Below are 21,601 nucleotides of genomic sequence, written 5' to 3'. Positions count from 1 at the left end.
CATCAATCTAGTAGAATTCTTTGTGTGGGTCAACAAACATGTGGACAAGGGTGATTCAGGAGATATAGTATACTTGGACTTTCAGAAAGCCTTCCTACAAGGTCCCTCACCAAAGGCTCTAAAGCAAACTAAGCAGTTGGGTTAAGAGGGAAGGTCCTCTCATGGATCAATAACTGGTTAAAAGACAGGAAACAAAGGGTAGGAATAAATGTTCAATTTTCAGAATGGAGAGAGAAAATAGCAGGGTTTCCCAAGGATCTGTACTGGGACTAGTGCCGTTCAACATATTCAAGTTCTAGAAAAAGGGGTAAAAAGTGAGGTGGCAAAGTTTGCAGATGATACAGAATTACTCAAGATAGTTAAGTCCACAATAGACTGCAAAGATTTACAAAGGGATCTCACAAAACTAGGTTACTGGGCAACAAAATGGCAGATGACAGGTTTCAGAGTAGCAGCCGTATTAGTCTGTATCCACAAAAAGAAAAGGAGTACTTGTGGCACCTTAGAGACTATCGAATTTATTTGAGCATAAGCTTTCGTGAGTTGCATCCGATGAAGTGAGCTGTAGCTCATGAAAGCTTATGCTCAAATAAATTTGTTAGTCTCTAAGGTGCCACAAGTTCTCCTTTTCAAAATGGCAGATGAAATTCAATGCTGATAAATGCAACGTAATGCACATTGGAAAACATAATCTCAACTATACATACAAAATGATGTATGTTTGACACTCAAGGAAGAGATCTTGGAATCATCATGGATAGTTCTCTGAAACCAATGTTCTCTCTAATTTTTTCCATCCATATGTGGAATGAATTTTGTTATGTGGAGCACCAATATCGAGGTAATGTGCAGATGTGTGCCACCAGTAGAAACAAAAAACCTAGATATAATATATATATTTAAAACGTTACCATAGGTATGGAAGAAGAAGAAATAATATTAAAACAGGGGATAATTAACAAGGTGCACTACTTAAGATGTTTGTTTAATATGAAATCAAATAAAAAGAAAATTAACACTGCAAAATTTTCAGTAGTCTCTCTCTGCATCATAGCCCAGGGGCTGTGGGGAGAGGTGTCTCTTCCCACCGCAGCCCTAGAGCTAGAGGAGAAAAATCTCTCCCCGCCACAGCCCTGCACTCCCCAAACTCCCCCATCACTGCCCCCCACCTCACCCCACAGACCCCACCCAACACATATTCCTCACCTAACCCTACATATCCTCCAGGCCCACCTGTGGCTATGCCTCTGTGTGCGCGCCTGTGTGGCTGTACTAATAAGGTGTGTGGCCCTTGATGGGCTCTTGTGTGGCCATGCAGGCACATAGCTTAGGAGGAACACAGCTGAAAACATTCCCTCAATGTGCAGCAGCAGTCAAAACAGCTAACAGAATGTTAGGAATCAGTAGGATAGGGATAGATAATAAGACAGAAATTATCATTATGTCACTATATAAATCCATGGTACACCCACACCTTGAATACGGTGTGCAGTTCTGGTCACCCCATCTCAAAAAAGATATATTAGAATTGGAAAAAGGACAGAGAAGGGTAACAAAAATTATTAAGGGTATGGAACAGCTTCACTATGAGGAGAGAATAAAAAGACTAGGACTGGTCAGCTTAGAAAAGAGGTGACTGATAGGGGGATATGACAGAGGTCTATGAAATCATGAAAGGTCTGGAGAAAGTGAGTAAGGAGATATTAATTACCCCAACACATAACACAAGAAGGAGGGGTCACCCAATGAAATTAATAGGCAGAATGTTTAAAATAAACCAAAAGGAGTACTTCTTCACACAGTGCTCAGTCAACCTGTGGAACTTGTTGCCAGGGGATGTTGTGAAGGCCAAAACTATAACTGGATTAAAAAAAGAACTAGATAAGTTCATGGAGGATAGGTCCATCAATGGCTAATAGCTAAGAGGGTCAGGGATTCAACCCAATGCTCTGGGCATCCCTAAACTTTCGACTGCCAGAAGCTGGAACTGGATGACCGGGGATGGATCACTTGATCAATTGCCCTGTTCTGTTAATTCCCTCTGAAACATCTGGCATTGGCCACTGTCAGAAGACAGCATACTGGGCTAGATGCACTATATGGCTGTTCTTATGTTAATGGGCCACTTCACTTTGAATAGTCCCTTGAAATATGTGTTAGCTACTTATGCTAAACAATCTGTTTCACCTTGTATTTAGCTGGTTCTCTCAGAGTACATTTCCCAGACCTGAAGAACAGCTCTGTGTAAGCATGAAAGCTTGTCTCTCTCACCAACAGAAGTTAGGCCAATAAAAGATATTTCCTCACCAATCTTCTCTCGCTAATACCCTGGGACTGACAGGGCTAAACACTGCATTCTTTGGCAAGAGCGTTCTTTTAACAGGGACTGATTTTAGCGTTTGTGAAAATCTCATGTTAATTAAACAGATATTCTATTATCTGTTTATCTTTCTATTTAATCTTATCTTTGGACAAACTGGAAGCCTCTTCCTTTAAGTGGTTTTACTCCTTTACCAGATATTAACTATAAAAAAAATTAATTGCAATTTGGAATATACTGGACAGCTATTAGCATCCCAAATGCCAAAATATGGGTTTCTCACCACTCTGAGAACTAAATTAATGGCATAATAATAAGTTAGTGCCATGCTGCACTTATTTGCAGTAATGATTTTATTCCTTGGAAATGACAGACAGATTTCTGTCTGACAGATAGATAAACTCTCAGAAGGTTGCAAGATCAGAGCTTGGCTCTCACCAAAGAAAAAGTAGGTGAAAGCATGTTGTTGGTGTAGGTTTGCTTTGCTCAAAAGGGAAGATGAGGTTAGTGATTTTATTTGAGTCTTAAGTGGATTTTTGTTCATATCAGAGACCCAATATATTGTCCATCTGTTCAAAAGAATTCAATAAAACAGAATCTGAAGAACAGAAGAGAGACAGGTGGAGTAGCAAGACTGCATTGCTTGCAGAATTGCAAGGTGTTGGAAGACTGAGTTGTTGCAGAGCTTTGGGAGGGAATTGATGCTTCTCTAAACTTTACTCTGACCTATGCTGTCAGGTCCCTTACTGTCATGAGAACAAAATATTTCCATAATATTACTGTTCCTCCACTCCTTCCAAAGTCATGTAATTTGCTTCGTGGAATGTATATTCTCCACACTGATTTCCTTTCCTTTATTTATTTTTGATGGTTCCATTCTGATTAATATAGGTAACTTTAACATTCTGTAAATTCCTATAATTTCTGTAGACATGTTTGAGCATAATACATAAAGCTACAATAAATGAGTGTATCAAACATCTTTACAGAGACTAATCATTTAGTGGCTGTCTAGCACATAGCACTTTTGCGCCAGTGTAACTAAATTGCAAACTCCTAATATTAAACCAGTTTGAATCATGCTTTAACCAGTTTAGTTTAATTCCGTAATATACTGAATGAAGAAACATAAATGCAGTTTATTTTGGGGTATGGACTGGTTGATTTTAAATTGATTTAGGTACACGGGTGCACTTGTATGGTGGTGGGGTGGGGGAAGGTTATCTCTCCTCTCCCTTAGGGGAAAAGTAGTTCTTCGAGTGATGGTCCCTATTGTAGTACACTGAGCATTTACACACATGCACCATGCATCCAGATCCAGAGATTATGAAAGTAGTAGTGTCAGTTGCTCCATGAATCTGCCTGGGCTCTCCTCATGGTTTCATCCAAGGTGATAAAAGGTGGGACAGACCAACCTTGTCTCCAGTTTCTTCTCATTGCCACATGGTCCAGGTCAGAACTATTAGTGTCTTGTTGCATGTGATGCACTTTAAAAATAAACAATTGTACATAGTTAGTTTTAGAGTGGTTTACTGTTTTATTGTTTTTTATAGTAGTTTTTAGTAGTTTGGTAGTTTTAGGAGTAGAAGTGGGGGTCTTCTGGGGTAGTTTAGTTCCTTGTGAACCCCCCCTCCCCCCCGCTTTCCTGCCCCTATACCCACGTGCAGGTACTGGACTCTGCTAAAAATCCCAAGCTTTAAAATCTGAGCCTCCTGCCCATGTTCTTTCTCGGTCAGAGACAAACATCATTGCTGCCTCTACTGCTTAGGAGAAGCCCACATTTCATCCATATGCAGTGTCTGCCAGACTTTCCCCAGCTGTACCTGAGACCTCTGGAAGCACCTCATGGAAGTTGCCATGAGACCTGATTTGGACCCTATTCAGGCAACCCCCTTCCTTCCCCCTGTAGATCGGTCTGAAGCTGCCAGGAGTGCACCTCCAGCTACTGAATCTGAGGCCGGAACTGGCAGTGCCACCAATACGGACCCTATGCTGGGGCCTACTCAGGAGGTAAGGAAGCATTCACATAAGCATGGCAGTAAGTCTTCCTCTAAGCCTAAGAAGAGAGAGACTCCTTCCACAAGTTCCAGTCATGGGGACGGAGTGTGCCCTAAAGCACACAAACATCTAAAGGAACCACACAAATTGATGGATCCACTGGTACCAGGTGTGGACCCACACATGCAGTCAACATTGGCATCCATCAGAGCTAGAGAGCCATCTTCTCCAGGAAGACCAGTGCTCCTGTACTTATTCCGCAGACTGAAAAAGTATCCTTGACTCCTGGGAGATCTGAAAAAGCCCCAGAGCCCCAGGAAGTGTTTGCGTTGGGAGAACCAAAGCCTTCACACTTTCTGGGGCCCTCTACTTCCGAGTAGAGTTTATCCTCACCTCCCCCCCGCCCCCCCGCCTCCGGCTCCAGCTGTGTATTTCCTTCTGTCGGTACTGCCAATGGAACTGGTCTCTGCGTTGTTTTTGAAGGAATCAGATGAGGGACAGGCACCATCCATCCCTTTCCACCACTACAAGTACAAATGGAGACTTTCTACATTGTGGCAGTATCCCCCACTCCAGCTGCCACAGAGCCACTGGCTTACTATGTCGTGAGGCCCTCTGTAACACCCTCTGGATCTATCATGCTGGCCTTATTGGGGATTCTGGCCCCAATATCCACCCTTGGAACCCGTCTGTTACATCAGTTAGGCTTCACCTACTTCACTGTGTCGGGTACCTTTGAGTAGATGCTCGGAACCAATAATGAAAGATGAGCCACTCAGTTGGGCTCTGACAGTACCCCTGGAACAGGAGAGATTCCTGTCATCCTCACCAGATCCTGCAGTGGCTTTGGCTTCCCATCCATCCCCTGATGACTATGGCCAGTCCCAGGAGCTCCTTGTGTAGAGTGGTTGGAGAGCTGCACATTCCCCTGGAGGAGATCCAGGACACTCAGCGTAAGCTGCTGGACCTACTTCACTCACTTGTGTTGGGTAGAGTCGATCTACCAATCAACAATGCCATCCTTGAGCCAGGTAGAATGGTTTGGCATATGCTGGCCAAATGTAGGCCTACCCCCAGGGGAGCAGAAAATTGTTACTGTGTACCAGCTAAGGTCTGAGTTTCTCACATCCTCTTCCGACTTAGGTACTGCTTGTTAATCACCCTCAGTGGAATACAATACACACTACCACTTGAAGAAGAGGGGGTTACTTACATGTAACTGGAGGTTCTTTGAGATGTCTGATCCCTATCTGTATTCCACTTCCCACGCTCGTGCCCCTCTGCAGTGGTTTCCTTGGATTTGCAGTGGAGAAGGAACTGGAGATGCAGTCAATCCAATTATCACCTTGCACAAAACCATGAGGTGAACCAAGGGCACATGCATGGACCAACAGACGCTACTATTTTCAAAATCTCTGGCTCCGGATGCATGGTACACATGGCTAAACCCTCCGTGGAATACAGATAGGAACCACACATCTCAAAGAACCTCCAGTTATAGGTGAGTAACCTCTTCATTTTACTCAGATTAATATCTGCTAAATGAATAGGGAACTGTTTAAAAAACTTTCTAGACACCCAAATGGACTGGGAACAGTAAGCTGTGTTATTTTTGTTGACAACAAGGCATCCTTTCAACCACATTCTGTGTCTGTTGTTTGTATTCAGGCCAGAGGAAAGTGTTTGACCTCCCATTTGGAAGCTGCCTCTTTCACAGTGATGTTTATGACAATGGATCCTCTTTTGTTTATGACAACTGCACTATGTGTACCTGCAGGGTAAGTCAGCAACAACATTCCTATGCTGTGGGCTGTGGTTTTTATTGCCTAGGAGAGATGTTTGTAAGATTTGAGAACTACAGGGCCTTACTCTGTACTGATAAGTACCTTGTGTGGTCATTGACATCCAGACAAAGGGAATGTAAAAGGCTACCAAATCAACATGGTCAGATTTTACATGACTACAAAAGTGCAAGTTCAGAATTAGGCCCTGCTTGCATTATTAAACAAACACACTCTGAAAGATTTCCTGAATTCAATAAAATATTTTATTCTAAGCAGATCTGATCAAAGTAGCTATTAGCTACATTGGGTGGAAATGATTACCACAACACACGCAGATGTTACAATTGGGGGTGAACATTTTCCTAATAAATTAGTGTCCCCTTTGCTTTTCTTCTGTCCTTTTGCTCAGAATTCTACAGTAGTATGTAAGAAGAAGTGCTCACCTCCTGGAGAATGCAATAAAAGCAAGGAACACTGCTGCCAGGAGTGTGTCTCGTACGTCTCTCCTGACGAACTGAAAGTGTGCAAATTCGGGAACAAGATCTTTCGGGTAATGTTTTGGGTGTGGCTCAGTAATAGGTATCATTGTAATAGCTGAAATAGCACTGGATTACTATAACTTAGTGTTGGGGCTTGCTTTTTAGCAGAATTTTCATTATGCTTATTGCCAACAGGTGCACATTTTTAATAGTGAGACTAATTAACCATTGGAACAATTTACCAAGCGTTGTAATGGATTCTCCATCACTCACAATTTTTAAATCAAGATTGGATTTTTTTCTAAAATATATGCTCTAGGAATTATTTTGGGAAGATTTGTGGCACTGTGGTATAGGAGGTCAAACTAGATGATCAAAATGGTCCTTTCTGGCCTTGGAGTCTATGAATCTATCAACAGAATAGCTTGGAGGCAAATATTTGAAAAAATTGCCATCTGCTGTTGTTTTTTTATGGTTGTGTAAGTTCTGCTGACAGAAAAAAATTAAAATTAATTTCTTCTATACTTGGCATGCTGTCTCCCTCTCCCCAAACAGAGAATCAGGTTGCTGCTTCATGCTGAATAATGCATTTTTAATCAGAGGGTTGTGCTTCCCCTTCCCAAACAAATTCTGATAGTCATAGAAAAGGTATTTTTCAGTGGTCTTTATCAGCTGAGTCAAAAGGGAGCCTCCTCCAGGTTGAGCCAGTAGGAACTGTGCTAAGCTTGTCGCAGCTGGAAGTTTTGAATATATTACAGTTCACAGCTATGTTGCAGACCGTGCTTCCTACACCCCACATTGGAACGCCATGTAGCAATGATCTCCTCCTTCTCTCCCAACTAAAATTTGTAGATCTGTAATGATTTCTTGCAAAACAATTCTTATATTGCCAGATCCCTGTTTGTTTTTTCAAGCGGGTGCAGCTTCTTTCACATTGTGTTGGAACAGACTCTGTCACCTTGTTGGCTATCTGTGAAATAAGAGAATCAGATCAAATGTTAAATCCCTTGAGTACACTAAGTTTACTCATTCCAAATTGCTTTTCATTAATTCTGTTTTACTTGTATGTAGCAGAAATGTTTATTCTGTAAATTATATGTGAACAAACACCATGCTTAATAGGTGCAAAGAAACTACATTTGATCTGACTAGAACTTAGATAATGGCACTATTATATTTCAGGTATGAATATCTACTTCTTGAGCACCCAAATGAAATTCTCTGCTTCTTGTGATTTATTTTATTTTGCTAACAAGTGTTTACAAAAACACAAAAAAGGGGTGTGTGGGAACTGGGTCTGATTTTTACCTTTTTTATACAACTGTTGGGAATGATTCTAAGTCAATGGAGTTACATAAGTGTACAACAGGTGTGAGATCACAATCAGGCAACGGTTGTGTCTTCTTTTAATTGCTCTCCTGCTTGGAGATCATTTCTTTTGCTGGTGTCTGTCAACTTATGCTGCACCAAAACAGTTAGGCAATTCTGCATCACCTCAGAATAAAAGACAAAGCAGGACAGCCCTTAAAAATCATGCGGTGCATAAAAAATCATAAAATTTGAGCGTGCTTTCCCTCTGATCCCAGCCCTGAGAAACTTGAGTGTAGGTGGATGCACAATCACTTTCTGTCCTCTTGGACTGCCTCTACTCTCTTTCTGTCTGCCTGCCCCTCGCCCTTCCTCCTCAAGCATCCTGTAAATAGAAGGCTTGCACAGCCAGGCTCTCCATGGGCTAGCACAGGACTATATGTGGGTGAGGTGGAATGATTTAGAAACTGCACTTGTCAGATGCCAAGACATGTAGAAAGGAGCCAGGACAGTTCCCCATACTTTCCTGAGTATGTTAAAAACAATATGAAGAGCATTCTGCTGCCCACTTAATACATTTTTAGAGACACAGGCTGTCTTCTGGAAGAATACCATTCCTGCTACACATTTGGGTAGTTTAGTATTGTATCTGTTCTAAACATTTTCAGATGTTTAGCAGATCCAGGGTCTGCGAAATCACTGTAAGTAATCTGAATAAGAATGCATGAATTCTCCATTCCTGTGGACCCAGAATGATGCCACATCTGGGAATAAATTCACTGTATTCTGGCACCTTAACGAAATGATTTAACATGCAATAACTTAAACATGTCAGTTATCTGAAGGTAATGAATCAGATTTTTCTAATTATGTCAGCTTAAATGAAAATTCACAATAGGTGTGATCACATCCCACTGGTGAGAGAAACAATACAACTAATCAGGTCATTCAAGGAAAAAGAAAACATGGACTTGGAAGAATGATTTTCTAACCTGAAGGATCAGAGGGAAGAAATCCCTGCTCATCTTCATCTTTAATCGGACTGGGTGTGGATGAGCACCTCATAATAATTTAGACTAAACAATGATGTAACTCCAAAAGGGAATGCAGTGCTTTTCTGTGCAATGAAAATGATACATTGTTGGAATAGCTTCCTTCCGCCACCCCAGCTGATAGCTATATCATGTTCTCCCTCCTGCAGGACGGAGAGATGTGGTCCTCTGTTAACTGCACCATCTGTGCTTGTGTGAAAGGCAAGACAGAGTGTCGCAAGAAGCAGTGCATTCCAGTCAACAGCTGCCCTCATGTGAGTTTTTAATGGAATATGTTCTCCCCCGCGACCCTCATTTATCTTTGTCAGTGTTTCTCAGTCGAACTGGTGTACACAAAGCCTGGGGAAGAGGGAACCGTCAAAAATTCTAGGGTCTATAGTTGACTAGAATTCTCAATTGTTTTGTGTAGTGTTGTTGTAAACTGTGTTGGTCCCAGGATATTAGAGACAAGGTGGGTGAGGTCATATCTTTTATTAGACCAACTTCTGAAATGTTCTGTATAAGCTTGAAAGCTTGTCTCTTTCACAAACAGGAGTTGGTCCAATAAAAGATATTAACTCACCCGCCTTGTCCCTAGAATTCTCAAAGCACTGTAACATCTCTTTTCAGGCTAGTTCTGTCCTCAGGCCTCTCTCTTTGCTCTGAAGGTTCCCGTGCTTTTGCTCCCCCTTTTATATCTGAACCAAAGCTGCTCTCTCTGCTCCCAGGCTTACTTCTCTCTCTCACATACTCAATAGCTTTACTGGTGTAGCAAGGTTGCCAAAGTCAATAGATCATGCTTGTGTACTATGGAGATGTGCAGCAAAGGTTGTGTTCACTTTTTCAATACAGCTGGAGGTAATCATTTTGTTAGGCATGAAAACAGAGAATGAGCTCAACCAAAACTATGTCACTTTCTCCTAAGGTGGAGACTGATTTTTTTTTTTTTTGGTGAAATTTCGAAGTGAATCCAAAGATTAGTGTAGTCTCCTATTATTTAATTACTTTAAAAATGATTCTTTAATAACATTTGGGCTGATGTCTAACATTTTGTGTTTTGGATGCCTGTCATTTACAAATTACTTAGTTTTAATAGTGCAAGCTTTCAGGAGAAGCAGAGCTAAAATGACATCTTATGCAGAAAGTCGTTTTAAAACAACCTGCTGAAGAGCCCTCCAAGTTATTAGTATTACTCCTTCTCAGTGTTTCCTTCTCTGTCATGGAAGCCAAAAGGAGAAAATATTAGTCACAAACACCTGTGTATAAAATTTTCAGTGAGAAACTCCTGTGAATAAGAATGTGTTTTGGTGAGTTTTTGACAGCCCAGGGCAATGGTAGAGGTGTTTGCTTGTACTTTGGATCTCCAAATGCTACAGAGGCAGGGTCACTGCACCAGTGAACCTTCAGAACTCTCTGCAGTAGAGGCAATCTTTTCCTGCTCATTTTTGGTGGTTCACAGGAGTTCAGTCCTTCTGCCATGGGCCTCCTAAGCTTCACAAGAGAGAAGCTCTACTACTGTATACCTTAGAAATTGTGCACTAATGCAACGCTTCTGGGAATATTAGGAGGTCCCTCAGGCAGTTCTTAGGGAGTGCATAGGAAATGAATACCAGGGACCACAGAAGACTTTTTATCTAGCACATCAAGTTTTCTATGAGAATTCTTAGGAGTGTGGCAACACAGAAAAAAATTGGTGCCTCTCTGTAGTGTCCTACATTTACCCAATTTAAGCTTTTATGGCTCCTCAGAGCTCAGGTTGCTAAAGTAATTTAATACGACCTGTCTGCGAAATACAACATTACACTATATTTCATTTAAATAAACTTAAGAATTGAAAAGACTGGAAATGATCCATTAAGGTAATAAATAAATGTACTGTTGCCCTTGCTGTTCATACAATCAATTAAGAAAAACAATGCCACATGAAAATTCACCTTATACATTCTTATAATAGCTTTAACTCTCTGATCTATGAGGCACACTTATATGCTCTTTCAACATTTTCATACTACAGTTCTATCATGAGAGGTGTGAGTCCTAGACTGATAAGTGAAGTCAAGGGAAAAAGAGCAAAAAGAGTTAGAAGTCCTCCATTAAAAATATAGAAAATAAAGGATTTAAGAAGCATAGGAAGCATGTAAATTTAACTTACAAAATGCCATTAGCAGCTTTATAAGAAATAAACATCCCTGTTAGGATAGAAAGGCTTTTACCTGAAACTGTTAACTAAGTTGTACCAGCTCTGGGTTCTAGCTGGGGTTGGAATCTCAATCCAAATTAAGCTTCTGAAACTGGGATGGGTTCTCAGGAATGGAGTAAACTCCCAAATCTAGAGTAAGCTTCTGAACTAAACTAAATTCCCAGGCTGCTGCAGGCTTCCGAATAATACTAAACTTCCAAGCGGGAGTGAACTTCTGAACTATGATACACTCCTAGACTAAAACAAGCTCCGGAGCTTAAACTAAAGCCCCAAACTGAGTTCCCAAACAAGAAACAGCTCCTCCTCAGGGCTAAAAAAGAAAAGCTGTGCTATCCCTCCGTTCCTAATAGGTTCTAACCAAGCCATCCTGTCCCGGGATTCAAAATGAAGTCTCACAGTCTGCAGCAAACACTGTTGCCTTTCCCAGCTCCAAAACCTCCCAACCAACAAACCAACCAAAAAACCAGCCCTTCACCAAAACATCACCCTAATGTAAAAACACATTATTCTCAGGTTTTTTTTCAGGATAAAGAATATTAGAAGGAAGAAAGGAGAAAGCAGCCCTATAGTGTTGGGTTCTAATTTTCTCTCTCTCCTTAAGGAATTTTAAAGCAAATAACACATGTTACTCATTTGATCCTTTCACAAACCTACCTTGTGTCGAGGCTGTTCTGTCACAAAGCTATACTTTGCGTAATACAAGATATAGGTTTGGTAGTGATGTGTTTGCTGCAAGTTTGTAAGTATACTATGAGCTAGGCTGAAGAAAAATTGTACAAGATAATACTGTATTGTTTAAGAAAAAATATGGGTAGGACCTTTTCCTTACTAGCTCTGAATAGCACTCTAGACCATTAGACCCACACTTGTGGGGTTACTTGTGGAGTAAGGCACAGCTTGGTGCGAGTAAGAGTGGCCTCATGTGAGCATGCCATTAAATCCTGTGTCATAATGCACACATACAAAGGTGAAAGAGTTAAGGATTTGCAGGCAAGCTTACATATTTATACCTTGACTTATAAAAGCTTAACTCTTCAGCTTTAGCATTCTGTTCATGAAGTTTTCCTGATGCAATATTGATTCATTCATCAACCTAACTCTAAATTAATTAGGACTTTTCTATATGACTCGGAACAGGCTTCACACCGGTCAAGCTGTATATGTTTTTTATACCCAGTAACCACTTGTATTATTGTCTGGACTGGGGGCAGATTGCCACATTTTGTGAGACATTGCTTTCATTTTTCCCAAGGTTGTACACATTTTTTCTTACTTTTTTTTTTTTAGTATCAAATCTTTTACTATTTCTGATAATTTCAGGAAGTGCCTTTCTGAGTTTCTTTCATTTGCACACTGAGGCAATATATGTGTCTCTATTTTAATGCCCTTGAGCAACACTGATAGCAAAGTCAGCCCTGCTTTGGGTTTCCAGTGAGTCTTTTAGCTCATGGTTTCTGTTTCCACTTTCTCATCACTGATTCTGCAGGCGCACTTCCTCTGTTACCTTGGACTTCATTCTGCACTGTACTGAGCATGATCCAGCAAAGCATTTAAGCATGTGGGTAGTCCAGCTGAAGCCAACAGGCATGCACATATGTTTAAAGTTGAGCATGTACTTAAGTGCTTTACTGAAATGGAGTAAACTCATCCTCTTCAGGATTGAGTCCCTGTAGATATTCTCTAACCCTCTTCTTTTCTAAGGCCAGGTCTCCATTACAAACATATATCAGTATAACTACATTGCTCAGAGGTGTGAAAAATCCACACACCTGAGCGATGCAGTTATACCAACCTAATCCCCAACGTAGACAGTGTATGTCGACGGTGTATGTAGATGGTGTATGTTAACAGGAGCTTCTTCTGTCAACAATGGTACCGTCTCTCGGGGAGGTGGATTAACTACACTGATGGGAGAAACTCTCCTGTCAGTGTAGTAGCGTCTTCACTAAAGCACTACAGGGCTCAGCTTCACTGCTGTACATGAAGATAAGCCCATATTCTCCTTACTTACTCCTTTCTCCTCTCCACAGTCTTTACTCTTCCAAGTTCTTTGCTTCCTTTATACCAGCTCCATTCTCTCTCTCATTATCGTTTTCTACCTTGCTGCTGTCCTCCTCACACCATCAGGACATTAGGACATCACACCTCTAATTAGTGATACCAGCCTGGGCTAAAGCTGAGTTGCTATAGATATGTTTCTTCCAATGCGACTATGAAAGCACATGGTGATTTTGAAGCATAAAATTGTCTTTGAGCACCATTTCCACAAAATAGTTAATCGAGCTAAGTTCATTGCACACGAAGCCTTTCAGAGGATTTGATTCTGTGGATAAATTTTGAACCCGTGAACTTCATGTGAGTTTAAAATTTATTCACAACACGTTCTCCCTTCCCAAGCACAGACAGTGTTTAATTTTATACACATCTGTTATTATTACAAACAAAAAGTTGCTGTTTTTACTGCAGTGCCAAATGAGGCACAAAAAAACAACAGCTGTTGCTATTGCACAACCAATCAACCCTCCCCCCTCAAGCCCTAATTATTCTTGCCTTTACAAAAATCCCCCCTCAAACATAGACTTGAAAACTCATGAAAAAGAAGAAAAATTCTAGAAAATAAAGAGACTTGAATGCAGTCTGCTTATAAATATTCATAGGTAAAAATGGGATCACATCACTTACCCCACTCCTTAGGGAACCCACAGCGCTAACGAACTCTTGCAGCACATGTTAGCAATAATGGGCTTCCTTATTGTACAAGACAAAAACAGGATCCCATGCCAACATAGTGGCTCAAGTAACCAGGCTCAGCAGGCTGCCTTGCAGATTCCAATTTCACTTGAATTCCTGCCATTTCCAGCTTGGCTGATGATTTCAACTCTTTTATTGAAACGGAGAGGTAAGAATATTCAGTATAATGTATGGGCATTAAGCTGCATGTCTCCCATTAATGCTAATAAGGGTTGCCCAATTAAATCTCTCTGTATATTATTTTGGGGGTTTATATGGCATTTAGTTAAAGGTGTTTAAAAGTGTTTTATTATAACAGGTGCTTGAGAGACTCAGAATCACAGTCTGGTCCCTGGTTGTCCCAATTTTCTGGGAGAGAGGTAACCTGCATGAGCTTGGTACCTGCTGCTGATTACTTCTCCATTCTCACCAGTTCTTGTGCTCTGGCTGGTGTACTGAGAAGGGCAGAGCCAAAGCTCTGTCTATTCACTGCCCAGTTGTAAGACAACCAGAGTAGCAGCCCTTCAGAGGCTGCTCTCCCCTTCCATGAGCTGCTATCAGTGATGTGGAGAGCCAATGCAGGGGAGTAAGGAAGTTCCATTTGCCTCCTTGCATGGGTATGCTGGGTAACTTACAAAGCAGTTTCCGTTATAACCACCCTAGGTTTCACTAAGGGTTTGTCTACACAAACAATTAGTTCATGGCAAGCTGGGCTGTGAATCTACCCTGCAGTAGCCTGCTGCAGACTAACTCTTTGTGTTGGACAAACCCTCAGAAACATCCACCTTCCAGGTTGAGATGTTCCATGTTTATTCTCAACTTGAAGGTGAGTTTCAGCAAATTTGAACTAAATCAATTAGGCCACTTTTTTATTCAGTGAAGATTTTAAAAGAACACATACACGCGTGCACACACAAACAAAAGCTCATATTTCCTAATTCTAGCAACTTCTATTTGAGACAGAACTATTTAAACACACCCACACCCACAACCCAAAAAGCCTTGGCCTGGGTAAAGTGTATTGAGCCTTTGCTCAATATTACTAATATTGGACCAAAGTCTTTGCTGATGTAAATAGTACACCCGTTGGCTCCAGCAGAGAATTTGGTTCACTATTTCTAGTTTAGTAATATGATTTTGTAAGGGATATCACCGTATTTATCCTTGGAAGAGAATTTGAATAAACTTGATTTGTACCAGTGAGATCTCTTCCTTGTATTTGTAGCTGAATGAATGAGTCTCTTTACTAGGGATTTCCCATAAGCAACTGAAGGGATACAAGCAATCTGCATCAGAAATGAACCATATGTATTTTATGGGGAAAAGGTTGGAGTCTTAGTTATATAAAACAACTAGTCTACTTTAGATAGCCATGAATACATGTGTACAAATTCCCCTCCCCCACCCCCGCCCCGCTCTCTCTCTAAGAGAAAAGTAGCAACAGAGAACCCTTTGAGTATTTTATTTCTTAGGGGACTGCCAGGAAGCTTTTTGAATAGTTCTGTCTGTTTTTAACACCTGATATTTGAAGCTGTAACCAGGGCATTGAGTTCAAACACAACTTGAACTATTTTCAAAGGTTTATCCAGCGTTACAACATAACAGTCGTTGCTCCAAAAACTCTTTCATTAAGCCAGTCTATCTTTTTTCCCTATTAGGGTAAGATCCTGAACAGAAAAGGATGCTGTCCTATTTGCACTGAAAGTGAGTAAGTTCCTTCTTCACATTTTAAAAGTTCTCTTTTATTCTATCAAGAAAGTGTTACAATTGAAACGTGCTCGCATTTCATCTCCCTCTTTTTTGAGGAGGCATAGGCAGGCGCTTTTAGCAGGGGACAGAGTTAATATAATATCTCCCATAAATTAAAAATAAAATATCTGTCAAAGGGAATTTTTAATCTTCCAATTACCACCTTTTGTGTGTGTCAAATTAGAGGAAACATTTCAGATATCATGCTCCAGGTCCTTCATGTTGATTTGTGGGAGTCAGAAAAGGTTTGCAGAAGTCAAACAGGAAGTCTGTGGCAGAGATAGGGAATACAATGGAACACAGGCCTCTTGATATAATTCTGTGCTTTAGCCATAGCATCATCCTTTCCCTCTCATAGCCCTATTATCAAAATATTTAAGCATCCCTATTCAGCAAAGCACGTAAGCCCATACTTAATGTAAAGGTAGGCACATGGTTAAGTGCTTTACTGAATAGGGATGCACTGCTGAATCAGGGCCTTAATACTTTATAACAGAGCAGTCCAAAAAACTAAACATAATTTCTATGGAAAATGTCTGTTTTTGTCTAAATTTTTTAATTTTTTGAAATTTGCCATCAGCTGTACTTTATAATCATTTATGTTGGCTGCTATCAGATTATACACATGATGTACAATAAGTCATTACTTCTTCCACTATGCATCTCAAACATACTGAGGCACTCTTAACATATTGCTGTTAGACATGTTTAGAGCAATTGTATAAACACCACTTGGCCTTAGTAAAGGAATTTATGGTTGAATTGGTGTCATGGTAATATCCTGTATTTATAAATTAATCCAACATATCTCTTACCATATGTCCAGTTTTCAGTACTCCAAGGCTAGAATGAGTGATATTGATAGCTCAGTGGTTTGAACATTGGCCTGCTAAACCCAGGGTTGTGAGTTCAATCCTTGAGGGGACCTTTTAGGGATCTGGGGCAAAAATTGGGGATTGGTCCTGCTTTGAGCAGGTGGTTGGACTAGATGATCTTCTGAGGTCCCTTCCAACCCTGATATTCTATGACATTGGTCATAGAAATATGTGACATATACTCAGAATGAGAGACAGTAAAGAGGAGCAGATGGAAGGATCTTGAAATGAAGCAGGTTTTGCTTTAACGGATATAAATTTTTCATTTCAAAGGCACAGAAACCTTCAGAGCCCTGGGTTCAAATACAACCTTTCACAAGTGCCATGAATTTGGTGACTTGAGTCTTGCGTCTAGTGGTCACCTTGTCAATTACAAAATCACAGCATGACTTGACCGTATGGGAAGCTTCCTGTAGAAATTCTTAGTCAATAATTAGTAGTAAGGCAACATCAGGATCATTTGAGAGGGAAGTAAATTAAAATCTTAAATGGATGATGCACCCCGTAATTCACTATCATTGAAAGCCTTCTTGAGTTGAACTAAAAGTATTTGCAAATGGACAGTGTGCCCTTCTTCTGGAGATGGATAAAGGGGAGAGGGTGAAGTCATTTTTTCAGAGCTATTTTCATTGAATTACAAGGTGTTCTGTTCTCCAGGTGCCAGGGGAATTGCTATTTTTATTTAAAATAAAAATAATTAAATTAAGATTAAAATGACTTTTGAAGGTTACAAAAGACTCCGTGGTGATTTATGTAAGCAATAACCCTCAACACAAGTGAAACTAAAGGCCAAGTGCCTTAACCAGTGAAGAAGAGTGTGAAGCTTATATACCTGCTGTTATTGAAGTACCAGCTGTAGCTCATCAAGTGACACCTTACTTAAGAACAGAGTAGCCAGGCCCTGGGCAAGTACACAGACAGGGGAGTGCTAAAGAAACCATGCCCCTCTTGCATTTTGGGCCTGATTCAACTCCTCCAGAAGTCAGTAAGTGTCTTTCCATTCACTTCAATGGACTGTAGATCAGGCCTTTTCTGGGCAGGGCTCGGGAAAACGGCACTCCCTCCTAGCAGCTGTAGAGTTTTTAGCCAAAACAGACAGAAGGGGAGTTATGGCCCCATCCCTTCTGCCCACACTGGCTGGCAGAGCTGCCTGGATGCAGAAATGGGAGCATTTTACATTATCCTAAAAGTTGGTGCAGTCGGCATGCTCCTCTGGGCCGACTGAAAGTACTATTCTTCTTGGATCTCCCTTTGGGATGGTATGTCTCAGCACTGGCCCCAATACTGAGGGGCAAATATCAAGCACAACGTAGCTTTTATAGAATAATTTTTTTAAAATTAACTAATGAGTTCCGAACTGTATAATTATAATGCAAAGTGCCAGATCATCAGAGGCCTTGCAACAGCAGCCTGCTTCTGATAAGATAAGATAAGATGTACACACATTACACCTATTAATACACTAGACATTTCTGGCGGTTCTAGCAGATGTGATTTCCCAAAGCAAAAACAACACAGGAGGTACAAGAACACACTGTGCTCAGGAGAGCTGAGTACTGATGTGCATAGCCAGTTTCTACAAACTTGGTCCAAAACAGTCATTGTTAAAAGACACATTTTTTTTTTAGTTTAAAATGTATTTTTCAAAACAGTTTGCGGCAGAGAGAAAAAGTACCTAGTCTCCTAAAGGGGTAGTAAGTCCCTTTTGTCTATTGCTGCTAGGATTAACTATAGTTAGTTTTGGCACATCCTTTCCTAAACTCCATGGCTGGTGTACAGTTATTACTAATTAAACACAGTGGTCAGACCAGTGGAAAATGTCGTTTAGTTCAACAGTTTAGTTTATCCTGTTGTAAAAGTGTAATGAAATATGGTCTTTTGGGCCTGGTTTACAAAAAGTGCCACTGACGTCAGTTCCATAAATTAATAATCCTATGTTATACCCAGATCATTTTCATATACTCCGCAACTGCCACTAAACTACATTCAAATGATATTAACAATCTAACCTCAACCCAAGACTAAAGGCAAGGAAATTTGGAATTCAGGTTAAATCTCTCATCCTTGCTTGGAAGGACTCACAACACTTGCTAAAGTTGTAGAGGGCATAGGCACTGTGAAAGCTTCCCACCACAGCTCTATGGATATGCTTTAATCCTGATCAGTTATCACGTCTGCTATCATGACTGAGCCACAACCTCTCTGTACTTCAATTTACCTGTTGTACCTGCCACAATTTGGTGCTGTGTGGTTTCATTAATTAAGATTTTTAAAGCCACTCTTAGATCTTCAGATGAAAAGTGCTATACAAGTCTACTAGTATCGTTTATTATTATTCCAGTTATAGGCCTTTTCTGGGCAGAGTGTGGCAGTCATGCCAAATCACTCTGTGATTTTGTAATTGACAAGTCATCACTATAGGCAAGAGTGAGGTCACGAAATTCTTGTGACATGTCATATTAGAATCCAAGTCTCTGGTAGTAACAACTGGTACCTTAATTTAGTGTAGTACATTGCTCCCTTTTATAGTAATCACTTTTTAAAAAACTCCTCTCATGGAAGTGTGTATCAACAAAATAGACTGCAAGGCTAAATACCTAGAAAAACTGCATGCGATTTACCGATACAGACTTTTCAGCTGTCATGGTCTACTGCATGAGTATGTAATTAGACAAATCTGAATAGCAATTTTATTTATGAATTAGACCATATCTTCTCCTGCGGAGTTTTGTTTTGTTTTTTCTTTTTCTTTTGACAAAAACACCCTACAATGTGCATTATATCAAGCTGTACCATGGGGCAATTATGATGAAAGTATTATAGGGATTAGCATTTTTAAATTAAAAAATGAAATTCTGTTGTGCATGTGCCGTTAATAATTTGCCCCATTTAATTTAGGGCTTAGTTTACCATTTGGCCTAATTACATTCAAAGTTTCATTTTGGTTTTAAAAAGCTGAGTCCTTTATGAGTTATAGATGTACAAATAAATCACCTTAACCAGTAAACTTCTATTTTTTCCCCTCTATCTCTTTACTTAGAAAATGTCCAAACCAGTTTCCTCAGAGCTCACTCCAGTGGCTAAATAATAATTTATTTAGGATATCTGCTCCCCACTGCATGACTTCTTGCTTTATGAATGCCAAATTTAAGCCAGTCTGCTAGGAACTGGAACGATCTAGGTCACAGGCAAATTTTAGATCCTTTAGGTGGGTGGAGACTGAATATATTGTATGAGATGTACACAAAGGCCGCAATTTTCAACAGCAGAAGCCTAATGGTAGGCTCCTAAGTCCATGTTTAGGCTGCTAAATAAGTGATCTTATTTTTAAAAGTGTCAACCACCCAGCAGATCTCACTGAACTCAGCAGTTGGGAAAATAAGGTCATTTATTTAGGAGTCAAAATGTGGGCTTAATTTGGGATTTTCAAAGGATCCCAAGGGAATTAGGGATGCAACTGGATGATAGTCACCTAACTCTGTTCTGCCCTTTTGAAAATCCCAAACTTTCTGAAAATCTTGGTCAAAGTCTTTAAGAGGTGAGGACCAAATGTGTGTGCATGTAAACACGGGGACTATGCTAGTCCCTTTACATGTCCAGTTGTTGGTACATCCCCTGAATGACTTCAATATTGCTGAAGAGGGCTGCTCATACACTGTTAACTAAAGAACCACTGCTTCCAATAGGTCTCATGGGGGATATCTTTGGGGGGGGAAAAGAACATAAACAATCTGTGATTAAAACCCTTCTGAGTGAGGAGGAAGGGGAAGCAAGCTACAAATGGTGGCTGGAAACCTTTTTGTATCCTTTGCCCTTTACAATCCCGCTACACTCTGCATTTAAGCTTTCTTTTCAGTCCTCCTTGTTGGCTAGTGTCTGAGGAATCTCTCACACTCATGCAAACTGTTGATTTTTTTTAAACACATTTCTAACAGAACTTTCAGAAATATTTTATACAAAGGCACTGTAGTAGCAGATAATTTAGACTATTCATAGGTAACTCTCTTTTTAAATTTCAGTTCTTAAAGTAAACAACATTTGCATCAGACATTGAATTGTCCAGCCCAGAATATATTCTTTTTTTATTGTAAGTGCACTGCACCAAGTTGACATATGATGTGACACGATGTAACATAACGTAAAACAACTTTACTCTGCATAACATGTTAGAAATTAAAAACAAATATTTCTTTTGGATCCTGTCAGTACTAACAATTTAGCTGGCACATATCTAAATGATGTTTGTTCTCTGTGTCTTGATTCTTAACCATGTCTGTCTTAGCTGAATAAAAAAAGACACTAGGTAATAATATGTACAATAACCCCATATTCTTGGCCTCCAGAAACACAGACAAAAAACAGTTCTTTTCATTGAAATTTTCCCCATGGTTTGGGCTATTTTGTTGTTGCTGATTTCCTCATTTTCTTAGAAGTTCCCTGCCCACATGAATATAAATAATATCTAATTTCTTAAAACAAATAAGGAAATAAATTTTATGCAAATAATTGCATTGGTACCCAGGAAAATGAAGACAAAATGCTAATATAATACTTACCAGTAGCATCAGAACCTGATGCTATAATTCTTTAAATGGGTAACTATCACTTGAAATCAATAGAACTAGTCATCAGTAAAATAAGACTCCTTTGAGGTGAATAGTATTATCCTTATCCTTTTCAGATGAAGAAACTGAGGCACACAGAAGTTGGTGCCCACATTTTAAAAAATGCTCCTTAATTTATTTATTTTTAGTGCTCATTTGGTAATTCGTAAGGCATGATTTTCAGAGGTGCCGAGCCTCTACAGCTCTCATTGACTTCAGCTGGTGTATGTTGATGCTTCAAAAGCAGCATTAATGTACACCTGTATTTTGTTGATTGCAGCACCATGTACATCCTTGCTATGCAGACTATTCCTGCCAGAAACAGCAGTAATCAGCTGATGGTAGTGTTACTAGTGTTTATTGCTGCATCAGGAGGTGGAAACTCTAAAATATATGAGCCATTCCCCTTAATCCCTAGACCCTGCCACTGAAGTCTCCTCTGTATCTCTGGTCATACATAACCTACACACAGCCTCTCCATTGGAGGGGAGTTAGAATCTGTGGGCTGGTCTTCATTACGGGG

The 21,601-nt window shown here is 40.2% G+C and overlaps 1 protein-coding gene across 3 annotated transcripts in view; it reads left to right on the top strand.

Moving 5' to 3' along the window:
* BMPER (BMP binding endothelial regulator) overlaps nt 1-21,601 on the top strand; it is a 263,953-nt gene that overhangs the window by 101,961 nt on the left and 140,391 nt on the right. For all 3 annotated transcript variants that reach the window (XR_012157448.2, XR_012157447.2, XM_073332935.2), the window contains exons 8-11: nt 5,987-6,096; nt 6,512-6,652; nt 9,091-9,195; nt 15,509-15,554. Coding sequence is in view for 1 of the 3 variants with exons in the window: in XM_073332935.2 (XP_073189036.1) it covers nt 5,987-6,096; nt 6,512-6,652; nt 9,091-9,195; nt 15,509-15,554 (402 nt within the window). In the remaining 2 variants the exon portion in view is untranslated. The remainder of the gene's footprint in view (nt 1-5,986; nt 6,097-6,511; nt 6,653-9,090; nt 9,196-15,508; nt 15,555-21,601) is intronic.

Source organism: Lepidochelys kempii, chromosome 2 (assembly GCF_965140285.1).
Source record: "Lepidochelys kempii isolate rLepKem1 chromosome 2, rLepKem1.hap1, whole genome shotgun sequence".
Lineage (NCBI taxonomy): Eukaryota > Metazoa > Chordata > Testudines > Cheloniidae > Lepidochelys > Lepidochelys kempii.
Note: the sequence above shows the minus strand (reverse complement) of the source record. Positions and strands in the feature narration are given on the sequence as shown.